Source organism: Babylonia areolata, chromosome 18 (assembly GCF_041734735.1).
Source record: "Babylonia areolata isolate BAREFJ2019XMU chromosome 18, ASM4173473v1, whole genome shotgun sequence".
Lineage (NCBI taxonomy): Eukaryota > Metazoa > Mollusca > Gastropoda > Neogastropoda > Buccinidae > Babylonia > Babylonia areolata.
In genome coordinates this window covers 62,458,204-62,479,136 of record NC_134893.1, presented here as the reverse complement: position 1 = coordinate 62,479,136, position 20,933 = coordinate 62,458,204, and the positions used below count along the sequence as shown (strand labels likewise).

The window sequence follows — 20,933 nt, the reverse complement described above, 5'->3', positions numbered from 1 at the left end:
ACATACACGCATTTATACAAGCACTGAAACTGTCCTGGGTGAGGAAACTCTATGTAGGAAATTTCAAATGGAAAAGAATATTACAAACCACTTGCCCGGAAATAGCTAGGTTAAACTGTTATGGCTCAAAGAGGTTCTTAAAAGATAATTATAATAACTTTTGGAAAGACGTTATGAAAGCTTATGACAGTTTCAACACACATACTGAACTAGATAACAGTAAAGAGTTATTAGCTGAACCCATCTTTTTCAATGCTAAATTTAGAATCGACAACAATCCTTTTCATTTTAAGAACTGGACAGCAAAAAATGCATTTTTCGTGCGTGATATTCTGGATGAAAACTGCCAGTTTTTAAGGCAGGAAGACTTTTTTAAGAAGTGGGGAATAAGAACGAATTACCTAAATTACCTTAGTTGCATTCAATCAATCAAAGAATACATCAGAAAAAGAAATATAATATTAGAGAATCATGACAACAATGAAAATAGTAAGGCGTTAAAAACCATTTGTGGGGTAAAAAAGGGAACACGGATTTATTACGATATAATCTTGGAGAAAAACGAAATTTTTGACATGAAAGCTTTTATGAAATGGGAAAATAGGTTAGGTACACAGATTGACTGGAAGAAAACATTGAAAAAGATAAATAGAATCAAAGAAATAAAGATGAAATGGTTTCAGCTTAGAATATGTCATGGAATTTTAGTATCAAATATCATCCTAAAAAACATGGGTGTAGTTGACGATGACAAATGCAATTTCTGTTATATTGAAAAAGACACAGTGCAACATTATTTATGGTTTTGTCCAGTTACGCAAACCTTTTGGCAGGACTTTAATAAGCTATTGAGAGAGAAATGTGAAAACTGTGAACGACTGTCATTGAACTTTGAATTGGCACTGTTTGGAACTGATGATAAAAATACAATGGATGATACTTTAGATTTAATGTTATTATGGGCAAAATGTTTTATACACAGGAGTAGAATCAATCAAATAAAACCAACTCTGCAAGCATTCCTGCTTGACCTCAAGTATAGATACAAGTTAGAAAAGCATATACACACAATAGAAATGAATTACTGTGATTTTGTTAAAAAATGGCTACCATACTCTGTGTTGGTAATAGAACATTGAGTAAAATGAAAACTGCCATCATAATGCAGTATATGAATGATGCATGTTTGATAGAATTTTTAACAATATCAGAAATGAGTATACTGCAAAATTTGACATGTTTATACATCAATTTTTGATAAAAGAAGTAAGCTGCCACAGGTAATGGATAACATAATTATAATAATCCTCTAATAACACACTTTATAAAAACAACAACAAAAAACAAAAAACAACAACAACTGGTGCTCCTTGAAACTATTTCAACATGTATACATGCCATGATGTGACATTTGGTATCTTGTTTATCTTGTTCTTTATTATTTGTTATTGTTCTTCATCTTATTATTACTATTATTAAGTATTATCATATTGAAAAAACCCTTGTATCTCAACAGATTAATGATTTTTTTCTTCTTCTTTTTTTTTCTCGATGATCATTGATGGACCAAATGTTTTGCTATGTGAATGTTGAATCACATTGATGTCGTGAAAAGTCAAAATATAACCTTGTGTACAAGGGGGAAAAAAAAAAAAAAAAAAAAAAAAAAAAAGATTGGTGATGTTTAACAAGGCTTCTTGACAGGATGGCTGCTTCTTCTTTCTTTCGTTTTTTCTTCGTCATAATTCCTTTGTTTGATTAAGCACATATCACAAGTGAGTCTTGAAAGCCTTGCCTCTCTTGTTTTGTATATGATGCAACTCCCTTTTCCACGTGCATATCACGTGGTCAGTTAGCAAATCATTATTGAGCAGAATGGGGTATTCTACCTGATGACTGTTCATTTTAATAGTATCTTAAAAATCCAGACATATCAAACTAACCAATCAGAGTCTGTTTATGTGAATTGAACCAAACTCCAATGAAGGAAAAATCGGAACATATGCAGGACATCAGTGGATGTCTTGTTAGGCACTTTGGCAACACTTTTTGTAGGATGTCAGCTGATGTCTTATAGGCCTCAGCTGGTTAATTAATGTCTCTGACTGTTGTCTTTCAGTTTATTCTATCTCTTTTTCTGTTCAGGTTCGATTCCTGCTCTTGCTCTTTCTCCCAAGTTTGACTGGAAAATCAACTGAGCATCTAGTCATTCAGATGAGACAATAAACCAAGGTCCTGAGTGCAGCACACACTTTGCACACTGAAAAAGAAACCATGGCAACAAAAAAGTTGTCATCAGGCAAAATTCTGAAGAAGAAATCCACTTTGATAGGTACACAAATATATATGCATGCATCCAAGGCTTGACTAAGCACATTGGGTTATGCTGCTTTTTCTGTTCCACACAAATTCAGACACAGTCCTTGTTATCTGAAAATTTGTCCTTGCTCTTACAATAAACATGCTTCCTGGCCATTCAAAACTGGATGACTCTAAACAGGTCACAACTGAATGTGGACAAAACTGAAGTAATGATCATAGGAACTAAATAAAAACTCACTTCCATCACAACTGACACAATCAAACTTGACAGTACATCGATCCCTCTTTCCAGCTCAGTCAGGAACCTCGGCATTGCACTTGACAACACACTGTCCATGCAAAAAATTACCAGCCAGACCTGTCAGTCCTGTTACTGTCAATTACAGCGCATCAGTTCCATTTGGAAATATCTGTTCATCAATGCAACATCTAGACTTCTTGTTTCTCTCATTCTCTCTCGCCTCATCTACTGCAATTCTCTATTGTCTGGTTTGCCTGCTTCATCCCTCCAGTCTGCGCATACAAAACTCTGCTGCCTGACTTGTCCTCAGAAAGAAAAGATCTGAGCACATCACTCCTTTTTTACGACATCTCCATTGGCTCCCTGTCTTACACACAATAAAGTACAAGATCTACACTCTTTGTTATAAATGTATTCACAAATCTGCCCCTTCCTATCTCTGTGGCTGCCTTCACATCTACACCCCATCTCGCTCTACAATCGGCTTCGGATCCACTCTGTTTACGCATGCATGTACCCAGATTCAAACACTCCACTGTCAGCCGCCACTCTTTCTCTGTCTCTGGACCTTGCATTTGGAATGAGCTCCCCCCTTAGCTTCGTAGGTCTCTGCACTTAGCTCTTTCAAGTCTGGCCTTAAAACCCACCTCTTCCCAAGATTTAAGAGTAGATCGACACCCACTGGGCCAACCTCCCAATCCTGTACGACCCGGAGTGCAGTCATTGAGCAACATAACCAGTGGAAATATAGACATTTACCAAATAGCCACACATGCAGCACAGTACCAGTTCTATCGAAGGAAAGTGAACGGGCCTAAACGGCCTTCAACACTAAATTTCAAGTTCAAGATAGCCTCCCTTCCCTGCCCCTTTATTGTTTTTCAGTTTTTTTCAGTCTAGAGTTATTCATGCGTGTGACTGGTGTGAAAGCACTTTGATTTGTCTCTGCACAAGATTCAGTGCTATATGAATATCATTATAATTATTATAATTATCATTACTATTATTATTATCATCATTATTATCATTATCATTTAATTTTGTCAGGTGGATTGGGTAGCCAAATCCACAAGTGTATAACTTTTCAGAAGATTAATAATTCTAAGACAGCTACTCTTCCCAGAAGAGTCATCTGTCTCTTTAGGCCATATTTCCATATTTTCATTTCAAGAAATTTCTCTTAAGGTTAAACTATACACAGCTGATTGAGCCTTTGGTCGCTGTAGTCACCACATGGTGACTTGCAGGGAGAATACTGCTGGCACTGGTTGGCGACTTGAGCATTAGAGTTAACAAACTTGCTGTACTCTTCAATGAATAACACCACAGTCAGCACTTCCTGCCACATGTACCGGAAACATCATTCTCATTGTTGAACCAACTCACAAGTAGTTTGGAGCAATTTTCAGTGGATTTTTTAAAACTTAGTTTGAACGTTGGCGAGTTCTTCAACCAGTTCAGATTGTTATTAGCAGTCTTGCTTTAGACCATACTATACGGGACAGCAAACTGCAAGTCTGATTAAAAGTCATTTGGCAGAAAAGGATTTTGCTGCTGACAGTGACAGTGGAGAAGAGACAGCGAAAAAACGAGTACCCCCCATTCCTTCTGGCTGCTCTACTGCACAGCTGGTTTTCAGTTGTACTTTGCAGCTGACTTAGCCGGCTAGCAGCTGTTAGCAGCTTGAACATAGCTGGCGATGTAAGGGTTAAGTCATATGTAAACCAGACACCAAAAATCTTAAACCTCAAAGGATTCCAGTCCTATCCTTATCAAAAAATAATTCTGTATCATCAGCAAATAGTGGAATTTTGTGTTCTGTTTCATTCACTACTCATTTCAGGATTTTTCATATTTATATTTTTTAAGTTGATGCATCCTGACAGCCACCAGTCAGAAAGCTTGATGTTACTACTTCAATTATCTACGAGGAGCAACAGCCAATCATGCTGTGCATGATAATTTCTGGATGTTATTATCAGTACCTCCCTTTTGATGCTTTCAATATAATAATAATAATAATAATAATGGATACTTATATAGCACACTATCCAGAAATCTGCTCTAGGTGCTTTACAAAAACGCTTCGTTAACATAAAACATCTATGTTACATACACACACAAAAATGTGACCACACACACACACACACACACACACACACACTGCATACATACATTTTAACAATACATGTGTATCTAACAGCTACCCTAACACATACGCACACACAGGCAGGCACAAACTTGCATGTAGTTATGTACACATACATATGTATACACACATAGTCAAGCACAGCTAACGCAAAGGAAGTGGACCTGCCACAATTGAACTTACTGCTGAGGGAAAAAGGTGGGTTTTGAGACGAGATTTAAAAGATGCGAGGGGATCAGAATGACGGAGGTTATCAGGGAGCTTGTTCCATGTCTTCGGCGATTGAAAAGAAAACGATCTGTGTCCATAGGTCTTACTTCTGACGTGAGGTATCCTGAGAAGTCGAGTATCAGAGGGAGAACGGAGCTGGCGAGACGGGGTATTAATATGGAGGAGTTCAGAAAGATACTTGGGGCCAGATCCGTTGACTGCAGAAAAGGTCAGAGTGGATAGCTTATAGTCTATTCGATCAGAAACAGGCAACCAGTGGAGAGACTGAAGGAGAGGAGAAACATGGTCAAATTTAGAAGCTCTACAGATGAGTCTGGCAGCGTTATTGTGAATTCGTTGGAGTCTGTCTAACAGATATTTGGGAAGGCCGGCCAAAAGAGAGTTGCAGTAATCCAATCTTGAGAGAACCAGAGAGCATACAAGTGTCTTGGTTGCATCGGCTGAGAGATAGTGGCGGATAGAGCTGATTCTACACAGTTTCAAATAGGTAACTTTACAGATATTCGAAATGTGCTGTTGGAAGGAAAGAGACTGGTCTAGGATTAAACCAAGACTGCGAACAGAAGGAGAAAGTGAAACAGCAGGTGTGCTATTGATCAGAACCGAGTCAGGAAAGGAAGGATGTTGACGAAACTTCTTTGGACAGGTTATCATAAATTCAGTCTTATCATCATTTAGTTGCAGCTTGTTGAGAGTCATCCAGTCCTTTAGGCCAGCAATGCACTCCTGTGTTCGAGTCACCAGTGCATCAAATTCAGCTATGGAAGCCGACTGATAAAGTTGTGTGTCATCAGCAAAGCTCTCATGCGACATCGCATGTTGACTGATGACATCCGACACAGGAGCCGCATACAGCACAAAAAGAACAGGACCTAGGACGGACCCCTGTGGGACACCATATTTTAAGGCAGATGCTCTAGAGTATCTGCCATTCACACACACTTTCTGTGTATGGTCTGACAGGTAAGACGTGATCCATGCTAGTGCAGTGTCACGAATACCAAAGGAAGTTTTAAGTCTGTTCAAGAGGACAGAGTGGTCGATAGTGTCAAAAGCTGCTGACAAATCTAAGAGAGCGAGAACAGATATCTTATCCTCATTAAATCCCGAAAGCAAATAATTCACTATTCTAAGGAGGGCTGTTTCGCAACTATGACCACGTCTATAAGCTGACTGGTGGGAATTATGTAAACCATTTTGTTCCAGATGAGCTAAGAGCTGAGACAATATGATCTTTTCTAGCAGCTTTGATAAAAATGACAGATTAGAGACAGGTCGATAATTTTTCAAACAATTATGATCCAAAGATGGTTTCTTGATGAGTGGACGTACAACAGCAGATTTGAAGCTTTCAGGGAAACAACCAGACAGTAAGGAAGAATTGATGACATGAGTAGTATGTGGCAGTAGAACATCAATACATTCAACCAACAAAGAAGACGGGACAGGGTCAAGCTCACAGGATTTCGGACAAGCGCTCAGACACACTTTCTTCACAAAATCTTCAGTAACCGGTTGGAAACAATGTAAAACAGGACCACTGTACACACGTTCTTGAACGGGTGAAGAAGGAGACACACCAGAGTCAAGCTTCTCACGAATGCTTGCTATTTTGCCGGTGAAGAAGTCAGAAAACGTTTGAGGGAATTCCTGCACCGAAAATGTTGTAGGTAGAGGAGTGTTTCTCATTTTACCTTGTAGATTGTTCGTAGCATTGAAAAGCTGTTTGGCTGTGGTGCATGCAAGGATTTTAGAAGAGTAGAACTTTGACTTTGCCCTGTCAACAATGTTTGTTACACTATTCCTGGCTGTCTGAAAAATGTCCCCACTGATGGTCAAACTAGTGGCACGCCAGTGCCTCTCAGCTCTCCTTCTCTCCCGCTTGGCCTCCAACAGTTCTGGTCCCACGGTGTTGTACCAAGGCGACGGGGGACGATTGGAGATCAGGCGCCGAGTCGACGGGGCGTGCCTGTCGAGTACAGCGCGTAGGACAGTGGATAGCTGGTCAGCAGTGGGTTCAAAAGGGATATCAGTCAGCAGGTCAGCTTTAAGTAAGTCTAAGTCAATTGAGGTCAGTGTGCGCACCTCCCTGTACACACGGGGCGTGGGAGGTTTGGTGAGGTTCAGATGACATATCACACTGTGATGGTTGGAGGACAGGGTGTGATCAACGGTGGTAGACGTCAGGAGGCAGTCCTCATTTCTGTGCAACACCCAATCGACGATGTGACCACGATTGTGTGTAGGCTCGGTTACAGACTGATTAAGATCGAACAAACTAACAATTTCAAGTAATTTAGAGGTATAAAACTGTGTGGGTGAATCAAAATGAAAATTAAAGTCACCAACAATAAGTAGGGAGCCTGGTAAACTGTTAGCATATTCTAAGAAGTCCGGAAACTGTTCTATGAACATCGTATCAGAAAGTTTGTTTTTCTTGTTTGGTGGCGGATGGTAGAGCCAGAACACACTGAGGTGGGAATGTGGCAGTGACAGTGAAAGCTGGGCCAGTTCAAAGGAGGCATGGTTGAAGGGGAAGGCAGCTGTGTACGTTGTGTGTGGGAGCAGCCTGTCTGACACAATGAAGGTGATTCCTCCCCCGCAAGTTGTTGTAACACGAGGGAAGGAGGTGGTAGTGTAGCCAGGGGGAGCGAGATCTCGACACTTAGCTTCATCCCCAGTACTGCGAAGCCAAGTTTCTGTGATACACAGGACGTCGAGGATGATCGAAAGCAGATGTTCGTTGATCGCTGAGCGTTTGAGGCGAGGACCAACTGACTGGGCGTTGAACAGACCTAGAGAAATTTGAGCTGAGCGGTGGGAGGGAAAGCAGGACAGAGGTACACGAATAAGGTTATTAAAGTTGATACATTTAACAGTATGGTCAGTGGAAGTTACACGTCCAGTACCACACACAACAGCTATCTTCCTCTGCTTGCGACGTCCTGCACAATGAGTGTGAACATGGTGGAGGTGACAACCTATACCCACACCTCTGATGGTGTCAATAACAGAAGGGTCAAGTGCTGCAGGAGGCATGGACAGGAGCTGGTCCCGTGTGTAAGACACACGGGGAAAATGAGCATCAAGCGAGGGCCTGTGGTAGAGGTCAGCTTCAGGAACACACGGAGCGGGCTGCACGTGCGAAAGGGGATGGTGAAGAAATGGCGTGCTCTGACAAGCAAGAATACTTGCCAGGTTGCACAGAAAACATGTCCAAGTAACTTGAAGTTCTGGTGGCAGAATCGCACAAAACAAGCACCAACGTATGCTCCACTCCATCATAAAGCACAGACACAACTTTCACGTTAACGCACAATCACATTCCAACACAACTGACAAAAGAAATGAACCACAACTTTACCTTAATGGCTTGAAACAGTAGTGTGTTCCAACTAAAGAAAATGAGATTTTGCCATAAAAGATGTTGCAGAAGCTTTAAAAGCCATTGACAACGATGAATTGAGTGCTAGGTGTGGCAAAATTTTGTCGGATGGTTTGGCTTGACATGGCAGAATGTTAGAATGATGATTTGCAGAGAGGAGGGAGGGTGGGTGTAGTTGAAGAGCTATATGTAGCCAGCAAAGGAGAGAAAGCCAAGCAGGAGTAGTATAGCTCTGTGGTTGACCTCAAATACAATCCACTTGTTCATGGCAGGTAGGGAGAGCGTGATGAAGTGGTGAACAGTTCCATGTGAGTCGTGAATCATGTATATAGCATGGTTTTAGAAAAGCATGCTCGCACTGATCAAACATATCATCTGCAGGTGAAATTATGAACAGTGTTCACCCAGTCCCCCTCCCCTTTGCACTGTGGGCCAACTGGGTTTCTGTTAAACTCTTTGATACTTTAGTCTAAAAGTGAGCATGAAGTGAGTGGGCATGAAACTAGCAGGAACTGCGATGGAAGGACCTGTATATATACAATCATTGTGTTAAATTAACTCCCAAGTATCAGAATTTGATAGTCTGTTCATTTTCCTTTCAGACAAGTATGCGTCATGTACACTTTATTGTAGTAGTTTACATGCTAGAATTTCAAAGTAATTTACGTGCTGGAATTTCTTTGATTATCACCCTCAGCAACCCAAAACTGCTTGGTAAATAGGAAGCACAATTCAAAATAACTGAAGAGGTTAAGAATGGTGTAGCAATGTATTCTTCTGTGATTTCTTTTATTACACTACGAATTTCATCCCGGTCAGTTTTATCTTTCAAAAGGGAACAACTAAATCTCCACAAAGAATGGTGTTTTTCAATTTTTTTAAAAGTCAGAGCCAGTGTTTTCATTGAGTTGTTTGTTCTATACCCAACCTTAATATCTGTGTCAGTAACAAAATTTGACATATCCTCAGAAATCAAAATGAAATCTAGCCTACTCTATTGTACTGGAGTATTTTTCCTCCATACACACCTTAATTATGGATTTACTTGTCTCCATATATCCACTAAGCCCAGTTCTGTCATTTGTGTTTGGCCTTGATTTTATTTAAACATTTATAATCATAGTCATGTAGCTTTAAGTCCATAAGCTGCTCAGATTTATCAGCATTTCATTATTTCACAATCATGATATAGATCTGTCAAAAATGTTAAACTTTCCCTGTCTTCATCATGACCTTCCAGCTTTAATAAATCATAACAGAACTAGCACACACACTTTCAGGCATAATATAAATGTATAACAATACTCCAGACAAATCCAGTACTTTAGACAAAATTGTGATTGTCAGATCAGACACTTTCTTCCACTTTGAACATTTGATCATGACATTATCTTTTCCGTGACTCAAGTCAGAGTAAATTGAGGTGCGCACACTATAACAGTCACTGATTGTAATATACAAGCCTCTTAGCACTATTTTGAACCTCTCTCATCACTATATCTATTGCACAAAAACAAAACAAAAAAAAAAGGCTACTCATTGTCAGATTATGAGAAAACACAACTGATCATAAAAAAAAAACATGTATCAATTCCCTCAAAATGATTTTCCTGCTTCAACTCAGAAACCGGGGAAAAAAGCACTCTTCAAACCAGGGGAAAAAAACACTCTTCAGACCATGAGATGTGCATGCATAGTGCCAACCTTTCTGGACAAGCAGATCTGCTGATTTAGATGGTCATTCATGGACATTGTTCATTAACTCACTCGCTGCCATTGTCCGCATATGCGGACATCGTCGGAGAAAGCGTTGGATGCCAATGTCCGCATATGCGGACTTGGATTTTAAAAAGTCGTGCTGTCGGAGTGACGCGTCGGATGCGAAAATCAAAAGCAGATGTGATATCTTACGTCACCTCTGGTCAGCTTTTCATTCACACACGCTGCGTGTGTGTCGCGATAAGCTCAACCGCAGTTGATAACAAAGCGTGCCCCCTGTCAGCTTTGTAAGTTGTTTGACAAGATGGCGTCACGGCGAAGTGTTCGACACGGTCGGAGAGGTGAAATGTTACTCAGCGTCGAAGATGCTTTGGAAATGATCCAAACTGAAGGCTCTGATGTCGAAGGAGATCATGTTGATTCTTCGGACAGTGAATTTGAACCAGATCCCGATGAACTAGAAATAGATTCGGCCGCTGAAGAGAGTGTTTACAATGGAGAGGAAAGTGAGGAATATGTGCCAGCAGATGAGACAGACACAGACGACAAAACCACTGAGGAAACGGACGATTTTGCAAGTGTTTTCACCAGTGATTGGACTGACAATTTTTCCTTTTTCCCTCTTGCACATCCCTTCACTGGCATACCAGGTTTGTCAGCTGACTGGCCAGTCAACACCCAGCCGGTTGAGTTTTTTTCTTTGTTCTTTGATTTTCATTATGTAGAGACAATTTTTTTTTTTTGTATGTGTGAATTTCAACTTTCTTCACCACCTGTTCATACTTCATTGCATGCACTAGGTCTTCAGTTCCTCTAAGTGTTAGAATGTGATGTGGAACATGTTGGTGTACCTTTCTGATAGGTGCGAAAAGGCTAAAAAAATACACAAAATATGGATACTGCCATCAACATCAAGATGGTGAGTAAATACTTTGATTTTTTGCACACATATGGAACAACATTCCTTGCATACATATACTAAATATCAATTGTCTGGGTGTTTATTTGTTTTTTTTTACAATTTTTTCCCCATCCTATACAAACCCTGGGTTTTCAGGGATTGGCAAGGGCAAAAACTCTTGGCATGGAGTGAGTTAAGTGATGAGGCATTGCACAATCATTTTCTGACTAAAATTTAGCAGCCTCCTTTGAACAATATGTTCTTGTGAACCATCAATGCAATTTGCATGCTGATAATGAAATGCATGAAGGCAGTCACTGAGGACACTACTTTTACCAACAAAATGACCAAATGCAGATTGTGTAATACCTTCAATCTAAGTGTGAAACACAACAGCCTTTCTATGACTTGAGTTATATTTTAAAATGTAACGTTTTGGGTGACTGGGGATCACAGCAGGGTCACAAATGTTAACTTTTGTCATTTATTCTCTTTGGTAGCATATGTGATTTGTTAAAATTCCACTTAATCAGTTTGACTGTACATCAAGAATTCCACTGACCATGCAAGTCAAAGGTGGCACCTTCTTCACACACAGTAAGGGAGATGACTGAGGGCTGCACCTGCCAGCTTTCCCCTGATGACCCAATGCCACCCTTCTGCTGGTCGCTAGTCTGTAGCTGCTCCAACAATGGGGACAATGTGCAGCAGTTCACAAACCTAAAGCAATCACATATAACAATGGTCACTAAAAGCACTTTGCAAACCTACAACATCCACACATCACAACAATCACTAACAGCACTTCATAAACCTACAACATCCACACATCACAACAATCACTAACAGCACTTCATAAACCTACAACATCCACACATATCACAACAATCACTAACAGCACTTCATAAACCTACAACATCCACACATCACAACAATCACTAACAGCACTTCATAAACCTACAACATCCACGCATCACAACAATCACTAACAGCACTTCATAAAATTACAACATCCATACATCACAACAATCACTAACAGCACTTCATAAACCTACAACATCCATATATCACAACAATCACTAACAGCACTTCATAAACCTATAACACCCATACATCACAACAATCACCAACAGCACTTCATAAACCTACAACATCCACACATCACAACAATCACTAACAGCACTTCATAAACCTACAACATCCACACATCACAACAATCACTAACAGCACTTCATAAACCTACAACATCCACACATCACAACAATCACTAACAGCACTTCATAAAATTACAACATTCATACATCACAACAATCACTAACAGCACTTCATAAACCTACAACATCCATATATCACAACAATCACTAACAGCACTTCATAAACCTATAACACCCATACATCACAACAATCACTAACAGCACTTCATAAACCTACAACATCCACACATCACAACAATCACTAACAGCACTTCATAAAATTACAACATCCATACATCACAACAATCACTAACAGCACTTCATAAACCTACAACATCCATATATCACAACAATCACTAACAGCACTTCATAAACCTATAACACCCATACATCACAACAATCACCAACAGCACTTCATAAACCTACAACATCCATACATCACAGTTTCAGTTTCAGTTTCAGTAGCTCATGGAGGCGTCACTGTGTTCGGACAAATCCATGTGTACAAGCACACACACATATGCCCATATCTCCCACCCCCAACCCCCTACACATATATACAAAGATATATATATATACACACCCGCACGTTCCAATATCCTGTTGCTCCCAGTGTGGGCATGCATACACTCACATACCTCATCCTCTACCCCCCCTCACACACACACACACACACACACATACGCACGTGCACAGAACTCTCCTGACACTTGTGTACACTTACACCCTCGCGCATGCACAAACGCACTCAAAAACACAGACCCACACATACACACACATACACACACGCACAGAGGCTGCCACTGACTGGCCACAAGAGGGATGGGAAAAGATCTCTGATGCCAAGAACGTGTGTTGCTCAGTCTATTGTATTTGGAAAAGCCCACAGAGACTATGTTCTGTTTTGAAGAAATTTGCGCAATGTTGGTTTTGAAATGATGCCGATATTTGTTTGATTTACAAAGCATTGTGCTCTACCTTTCATGTTAGACTTATGGCGCTCCCTCTCTCTGCTTTTATTTCTTTGAGGCAATCGATGGTGTGATGGCCTTGTACCTGTTCTTTCTGATATTCTTTGATTTTTCTGAGGATTTCCGATTTTCCTAGATATAGGCTGCTCGTTGGTGTTGCGTTACCAGAAAGTCTGTCAGCTCGCTCATTTACCTTAACACCTGCACGTCCCGGGCAGTATGACCATGTGAGTTTTTTAATCTGAAAGTTGCGCATTGCCTTATGCCACTCTGGGCTTCCCATTCCGTTTTCAATTTTCTGTATGAGGTTCATTGAGTCGGTTAGAATCATGGCATGTTGGTTTCCGTGCGTATGGATGGACGATAGCCACTGGAGGGCATGTGTCACAGCTTCAACTTCCATCGTTAGGCTGGAGGTTGTGACTTTGTAGGCAGCATTCTCTTCCCTAATTGTTTTTCCATTTTGTTTTGCAGTGAATCCCCAACCGGATTGGTCTTTGGTGACTGAGCCATCTGTGTATATGATGATGTCCTCTTCTTTACTGTTTTCTTCTATGAGTAGTCTTTCTTTACTGTTTTCTTCTATGAGCAGCCTCACTTCCGCATCGGTTTTGCCCTCTGGCCATTCCCCGACAATGTCTTCCTAGAGTGGGTGCAATGGCTGTGTTGAATAGATGGTTGAGGTTTTCGAGTTTTTTCTCCCATTCTTTTCTTTCTTTCAGGTCTTGTAGTCGGCATACTAGCTGGATTGTGTCTTCTGCTTGCCCCATCCATGATATCCTCGTCCTAGACGGCTGCCTTTTGGTTATTTGACTGCGTCATGCAGTGGGTTTTGAGGGTTTTCCAATGCCTTGAAGTAGGTCTTGACCTGTTCTAACTTGTTTCTGGCCTGCACTGAAGGAAGGTCAAGCAGGTATCGCATGGTTTCTGTGGGCGTGTCTTTTGTTGTTCCAAGGATCAGCCTCATAGCTTCATTTTGAACTCTTTCTAATTTTAGGAGGTTGCTTTGAGATGGTGTTGTTAGCCCAAGTCCGTAGTCGATCACACTGAGGACGAGTGATTGGTATAGCAGGAAGAGGTGGCATTGTTCAATACCTTTGGTTGCCATTGCTTTTAAGACTGAAAGGCCCTTTTTGCATTTGAGAACAGTATTTTCCGTATGTTTCCTGAAGGTCAGCATCCTGTTGAAGTGTATTCCTAGGTAGCGTAGGCATTCAGTTTTCTTGATCTGAATCCCATCGAATGACACAGGTGGTGGTGATTTGCTCGCGGTTCTGTTGTTGAGGGTGCACAGCAACATTTGGGCTTTCGCTGGATTGATGGAAGATCCTGTGTCTTTGCACCATTAAGCAATATTGTTTAGTTGTTTCTGGACGGCTTTAGTTCTTTCCTGAGCATCTTTCGAAGTTTTGAAGACCAGGCCATCATCCGCAAGAGTAAGCACCCAAGCTATTCCATTGTTGTTTAAGTCTGCAAGGCCCTTCATGTAGAGGACAGGAGAGAGCGGAGACCCTTGTGGCAGTCCCATGGAAAGTTTAGAAGGTGCAGACATCCAATCTCCGATGTGTAGGACGACGGTTCTTTCCTGAAGCGCTGCTGCTATCCATCTTGTCAGTGTCAAACTTACTCCATACCTTAGTAGCAGCTCCATGAGGTGCACAAACTGGACTTTATTGTAGACATCTTCAAAGTCGACTGCTACTGCTAGTGTTTCTTCTTTTCTTTGAAATCCTTCATACACCTCATATGCAAAAGCAGCTGCATTTTCCCATGTGGACTTGCCTGTTCTGTAACCACCTTGATTTGAAGGGAGAATGTGCCTGTGTTCAAGATCCCTTGCAAGTTTCCTGGCTATCATGCGTTCCATGATCTTTCCAGCAATGTTTAGCATGGTTAGGATGGTCCTTTCCTGGTTTTGGTACGGGTTTTAAGAAGCTGTGTGTCCAGTCCTCCGGCACATGTCCATTGTGGAAACTGTTTTGATATAGACTGAAAAGTTTGCTTCTGTCTTCTTCCGATAGTTCCTTGATGTCCGAGTACTGAACTTTGTCTGGGCCAGGAGCCGATTCTTTCTTGCATTTAGCTATTGCTTCATTTAGATCATCTATTGTCAAGTCATCATCAGGTCCAGTCTGCATAAGGGTTTGGTTTAACTCCTCAACATATTTCTTTTTCTCATCAGTTTCTTTGATCGCTCTGTTGTATGAAACATCTGAGCAGGGCGGATCCTTTTTCTTCATTTGTCTTAAGCTTGGTACATCACAATCACTAACAGCACTTCATAAACCTACATCCACATATCACAACAGTCACAAACACACACATAAAATTAATACAATTACTAACAGCGCTTCACAAGCCTAAAATATCCACACATACATACAGTCACTAACAGCACTTCACAAACCTAAAATATCCACACATACATAGTCACTAACAGCACTTCACAAATCTAAAATCAAATCAAATTATGGTGCTATGAGCTCTCCAACCATTAAAGCCATCTCAAGGCTATCGCCACGTAAGCATCTACTTCAAGTCAAGGGTAAAAAAAGTACAATAAAAACTATTACTTCTTCAATCTTGTTCACTCACAAAATAAAAAAAATCTTCCAGAATTTAAAACATTCAAATCTGATTTAAACTGTACAATTTTTCAACAAGTCCATTAGCGATCATGCCAGGCCAATCTATACCACTCTACCAATATCTTGAATAAGAGATTGGCTGATTAAGGAATGCCGTGCATTGCGGGACCAACATCCTGTCCTGCGCAAAGGGTTCCACTTCCATGGCAGGAAAGCTCCTGGGGCTGAGAGGGATTCTTTACCGGGAAGAGGGATGGAAGTGGCAACCTGACAGTGCAGGCAGGCTTATTGAGCCACTCCTGCACTATCTCTGGAATGTTAAGACCCCTAGTGGTCCTGAAAGTAGAAGCACATTGTCTAAGGAAGACTAAGGGTGATAGTCTGTCACCCTGGGAGATGTGGGGAGGAATGTGCGTCAGTACAGCCATCCTCTTTGGAGTACACAGGCTCCAGGTCTTTGTCCCAATCCATCCTGGGCAGGGGAGGCCAGGGGGAGGGGGGCGGGCAACTGTAGGCTTCATTTACCCAGGTGGGGCAACCCAGAGGTCGTTGGTCCTGAAAGGGTGGCAGTAATGACCGTAGAGGTTGCATAGGAAAGCCAGAGATGCAAGGTCCTGACAGAGAGGCACTAGTGGCTGAAGTTGGCCTGACTGACAAATGATCGATCCTGCCAGTTTGGGCAGCATGCACCACCCTGCAGGAGGTGCTGGGCTGGTTCCAGGGGGTTAGAAGATGAGTGGTTGTGTCCCAGCTCTCCTGGCAGCCCAGCATGCATCAAAGGTGTGCCCTTATATGGGTAGAATGGGAGAATCCATCCATGGGTACTAACCATCCTGTGACTCCATCCCCAAGGGTCACTGGCACCTTGGTCCCAAGGTTGTCATAGCCGAGGGGTGGCAATGGGGACAAGCTCCCATTGTCTATAAAATGCCCCTGACAGCGCGTGTCTCCAATAGCCTCTGACAGCTAAGTCCAGCTCCTAGCCTGCTCGTGTGGCTTAGATATAAGCCCAACGGAACTGCTACTACTGATAGGAGAAGGGGCGAAGGCAGGTTACTTGGTGCCTGAAAACCAGTGCTTTAGGTAGATGGGGCTCATCAGTCTGGGAAGACAGCTCATCTAAGAGAAGGAAAACTCTTATTTCAAACCTCTGCTGCCTTGCGGCCATACCCACTCATAGGAAAGGCTTCGGGAGTCAAACCTGAGGAAAAATCTGGAGCCGGAGTCCCCAAGGCAGTCCGAGGCTGTATACAGCAACGTTCTGGCAACTCCTGTGATGGCACTGGAACCATGTGTATCGGCGCTGGGACTATACGGCGTAGGGGCACGTCCCCCGGGTAGTGGATGGGGAGCCCTCCCTTTGGGGGTTGCACCAAACGATATGAATTAAGGTGCCGTGGACCCACATAGTCTAGGAGAAGGACAACTCTGATTTCAAACCTGGGCAGATGGAGTCCGTTAACTTCAGCAGGCAGTCCTTCCAAGAGAAGGAAATCTCCCAAGAGAAAACCCGGCCAACTGTAAACCGTTACCAGAACAAAAAATTAAACCGAAAGGGCCCCAACAGGGGGCCTCTCTAAGGGGTGATCGGGTAAAAAAGGGCTGTGCCCCCCACTCAAACGACACTGGGCCCCGCGACAACTTTTTAAAGACCGTTTGGGTCCCCCTGCCAGGGCCGGGGGAAGGGGCCCGGGGCCCTCAGCCTCAAAAGGGGCCCACCCCCTTTTTCCCCCCCCGGGTTTGCGAGGGCCCCCCCAACTCTTTGGGGAAAAAAGGAGCAAAAGGGCAAGCACCTTTGTTTCGCCCCACTAAATTTGCAAAATACAGCGAAAAAGGGGTTGAGCCCACTTTCCCTGCGTAAAAAAGGCTCGAGGTATTTGCACCCAAAGACTCCCCAAGAACACCCCCCTTTTTTTCCCTAAGAGGTTACGTTTTTGGTTTCCAACAAGACCGAAAAGAACAACCAAAGGGGGCCCCCTCACCCGGGGAAAAAAACAACACCCCCGGGGCAAGACCCCAGATTTCGGTCAAGCTTTTTCCGACACAAAATTTCCGGGAGTCAAGGGGGGGTTGCCGGGCACGCATGCAGTCCTAAAGGGCACTAAACCACAAACCAAAAACAGTTTGACCATTCTTTTGACCCCCACAGCGGGGATCACACAGAGACTTAACCCAGCCCCTTACCCAGCGGGGCTACCAAGATTTTAACAAAAGGGAAAGGGGGAAAAACGGGGCCAATCGGAACCACGTTTTCTATCAACAGCCCCAAAAGGATCCCCCCTGCAAATCACAGCATGGGGGGAACCAAAAGCACCCCAAAACCGGGCCGGGCTACAACGACATCCAACATTCCCAAAGGGGGGGGTCGCCCCACTTGGGGGAGCAAACCCAGGCCGGGACTTTAACATAAAGAAACTTTTTGGAAACCCTTTCCCAACCGCCCCCCATAAATTTAAATTTACAAAAAGGCCCAAACGGGACCTTTGCAAGCTTTGGGGCAGACAAAACTCTCGCTAACACTGCCCCGCCCCCAAGCCCAAAACCAAAAATGCCAAAATTTTAATTGGGGCAGATTGGAAAAAGGGCGGGGCCCCTATTCCAGGAGGCAAATGCGGGAACTACGGCCCTACGGCACCGACTCAAAACCCTGCACAAGACCCCATGAAGCCGGCAGAGGGAGAGCCCCCCACTGCCCAAAAATTTGTAGAGACACCCAACAAGCGAAAGCGGCGTTCAAAAAGGGAAAAAAGCTGAAAGCACATGCAAGATTTTGGCAAGCAACTTCCCCCTAAACCCTGGAACAGACAGCGGGGGCCAAAGGGGAAAAAAAAGAAACTGAACGTGAAAACCCCCCAACCCAAGGCAAACCCCCCGGCATTGGGGCAGAGAACCCGCGAAAACAAAAAGGCGTACCAACCCTTTTTGAAAAAACTGCCCAGAGAAGTAGATCCACTGCCCCAACCCAATCATCAACAGTACGAGGGAAACCACAAAAAATTTTAGGGGACAAAACCCCCACATGGCATAAGACGGGGGGGACGTGCAACCATTAACCATGAAGGGAAAACAACTTCGCAACGGAACCCAAAAAAAACCCCGGGGCCGGAAGGGTGTAAACTGGGGGAACATGCGAAGCACCGGGGACCACACCAAACTTTTGCTTCTTAAAGGTCTTCAACTAACGGACGCAAACGTCCCTTTCCCATTAAAAGAGCAGAGTTTCATCCCAAACCCAAAGGGGGGAAAGAACAAAAAAGGCCCCCCCAAAACCTTCAGACCAATCACCTTCGACTGGGGTCGGCAACCCGGCGGGAAAGGGGGGGGAAACCGCCGCCTCACCTTCCTCCGGGAAACACGAACACCTTTTCCCAACCCCCCGGGACGGGCTCCCAGAAAATTTTCCCAAACACAGAAAGACAACTACCCTCCTTGCCGGGACATTAAAAAACCTTTTCAGAGAAGAAAAGACACGGGCCCCAGGGGGGTGCCTCGAAGCGTTTGCCCTTGTGAAAGGGGGCCCCATCCAAAAATTTCCCCAAACCCCGGGCCGGTAAAATACAAAAGGAAAACAGTAAACCAAAAACTATTTTCTTGGGCGGGCCCCGCAAGGAAAAACAAAACCCCCTTTTCCCCCAAAAAAATTTTTCAACACGGGGGGGTTTTCCCCCGGGGGGGAGTGTTTTCCCCAAAAACTTTTTTGGGGGTTTTTAAAAACACATCAAAACACCAAAAGAAGCACGTCCCCAACATCGCACACAAAAGACCGGGGCATTTTGGACACCCCAAAAAAAACCACACCAAAACACCCTCCTACCGGCCCCAAGGAATCTTTAAAGGAAATTATCGTTCAGGGACGAAACGGGGGTTTTGACTCAACACCACAAAAACCAAGGGAACACCCCTTTTTCTCTCTCCACCGCCAACGGCAATTCAAGCAAACCCCCCGGGGACGGTTTTCCCCCGGGACGATATCCCAAAACATTCCTTGGCGTCTTTTTGGGAAAACCCCACCTGACCTGGGGGCCCCCAACTGGGGAAAGGAGGGGAAAAGGGCACCCGCAAGCACCCCTGCTGAAACCCTGGCCGGACAAATTTGGGGGAGCATCCCAAAAAGGTTTCTCACCAGGTCTACTGGAGGGGCCCGACCCCCCCAATGGGGGTTACCCTAAACCCCCTCGGGGGGAAACGCCCCAAGCCCAACAAACCCGGGCTTGACAAACCCCAAAAATAAGAATTTTACACCCAAAATTTTGGAAAGCCAGGGCCCCCCGGGATCCATGACTTTGGAAACCCGGCAAACGTTGGGGCCCCGGGAAAGGGGGAACCCTTTGAAAGCCCTGATGCGGGGAAGAACCAGAAGACTGCTTCCAAAAAACCCACCAACCCCACAATGGAAAGCCCCCCAAAAAACCGTCTCAAATCAAGCCTCCCCACCAGTATAAAGCCCCTCAAGCACAGAACAGCGGGGTTCGGGGGCAAAAGGGACTTACGATCTTGCCTTCCTACGGGAGGTTTGGGACCAAGGAATAAGCCCACCAGCCCTCAATTCGGGCCACCCCCAAAAGACCAAAAACCGTACTCTCAAGATCCGGACCCCTCCCCCCAAAAAGGGGAGTCCCCCTACCCCAGCCACCCTGGCCCCCATGTATACAGGCGGATCACGGGGGAACCACCACATGGGGAGTGGTTCTCCCTTGACCCTTGGAGAGCCAGAAAACATGCACTCCCTGGGGAAAGCCTTTTCCCCCAAAGGGTTCAAGCTAAGGGCCGGCCTTTTAAAAACGCAGCAAATTCCCTCCTCCGGGGAAACCCCCTTTTGGGCCAGCTCCCAATCCTCACGGTCCAGCCAAACACTCCGGGCCCCCTTGGACCCCCCGATCCGGGGCCACGGATCCGCCCCTTTAAGGCCTCCCTAAAAAAACCCTTACCCAAACCCCCAAAACGACCCTCCAGGGGGGCCTCACGGGTAGCCCCCGGGCAACGAAAGTCGGGACCACCTTGCAAAAAAGGGAAGCCACTCACACGGGCCAACCTTTCCTGCCACGATGGGGAAAAAAAAAACCTCCTCCCCCCCAGAAATTTCCGAAGGGGGCGGGGTCACCCTGAACGGGGGCTACCCAAAAACCAAATCCCACAGGACACTGGAGGGGAACACCAACTACCATCTACCCCCCTTGAAGGCCGGGGGGCCCCTCCGAGCCACCTAAAAAGGGACGGAGGGGCAGCCCTTCCC

The 20,933-nt window shown here is 44.0% G+C and overlaps 1 protein-coding gene across 3 annotated transcripts in view; it reads right to left on the bottom strand.

Annotated features, from left to right (window-relative positions):
• The window catches only part of LOC143292984 (protein Njmu-R1-like), a 145,810-nt gene that overhangs the window by 23,115 nt on the left and 101,762 nt on the right, over positions 1-20,933 (bottom strand). For all 3 annotated transcript variants that reach the window (XM_076603724.1, XM_076603726.1, XM_076603725.1), the window contains one exon: positions 11,511-11,668. In XM_076603724.1, the coding sequence (XP_076459839.1) occupies positions 11,511-11,668 (158 nt within the window). The remainder of the gene's footprint in view (positions 1-11,510; positions 11,669-20,933) is intronic.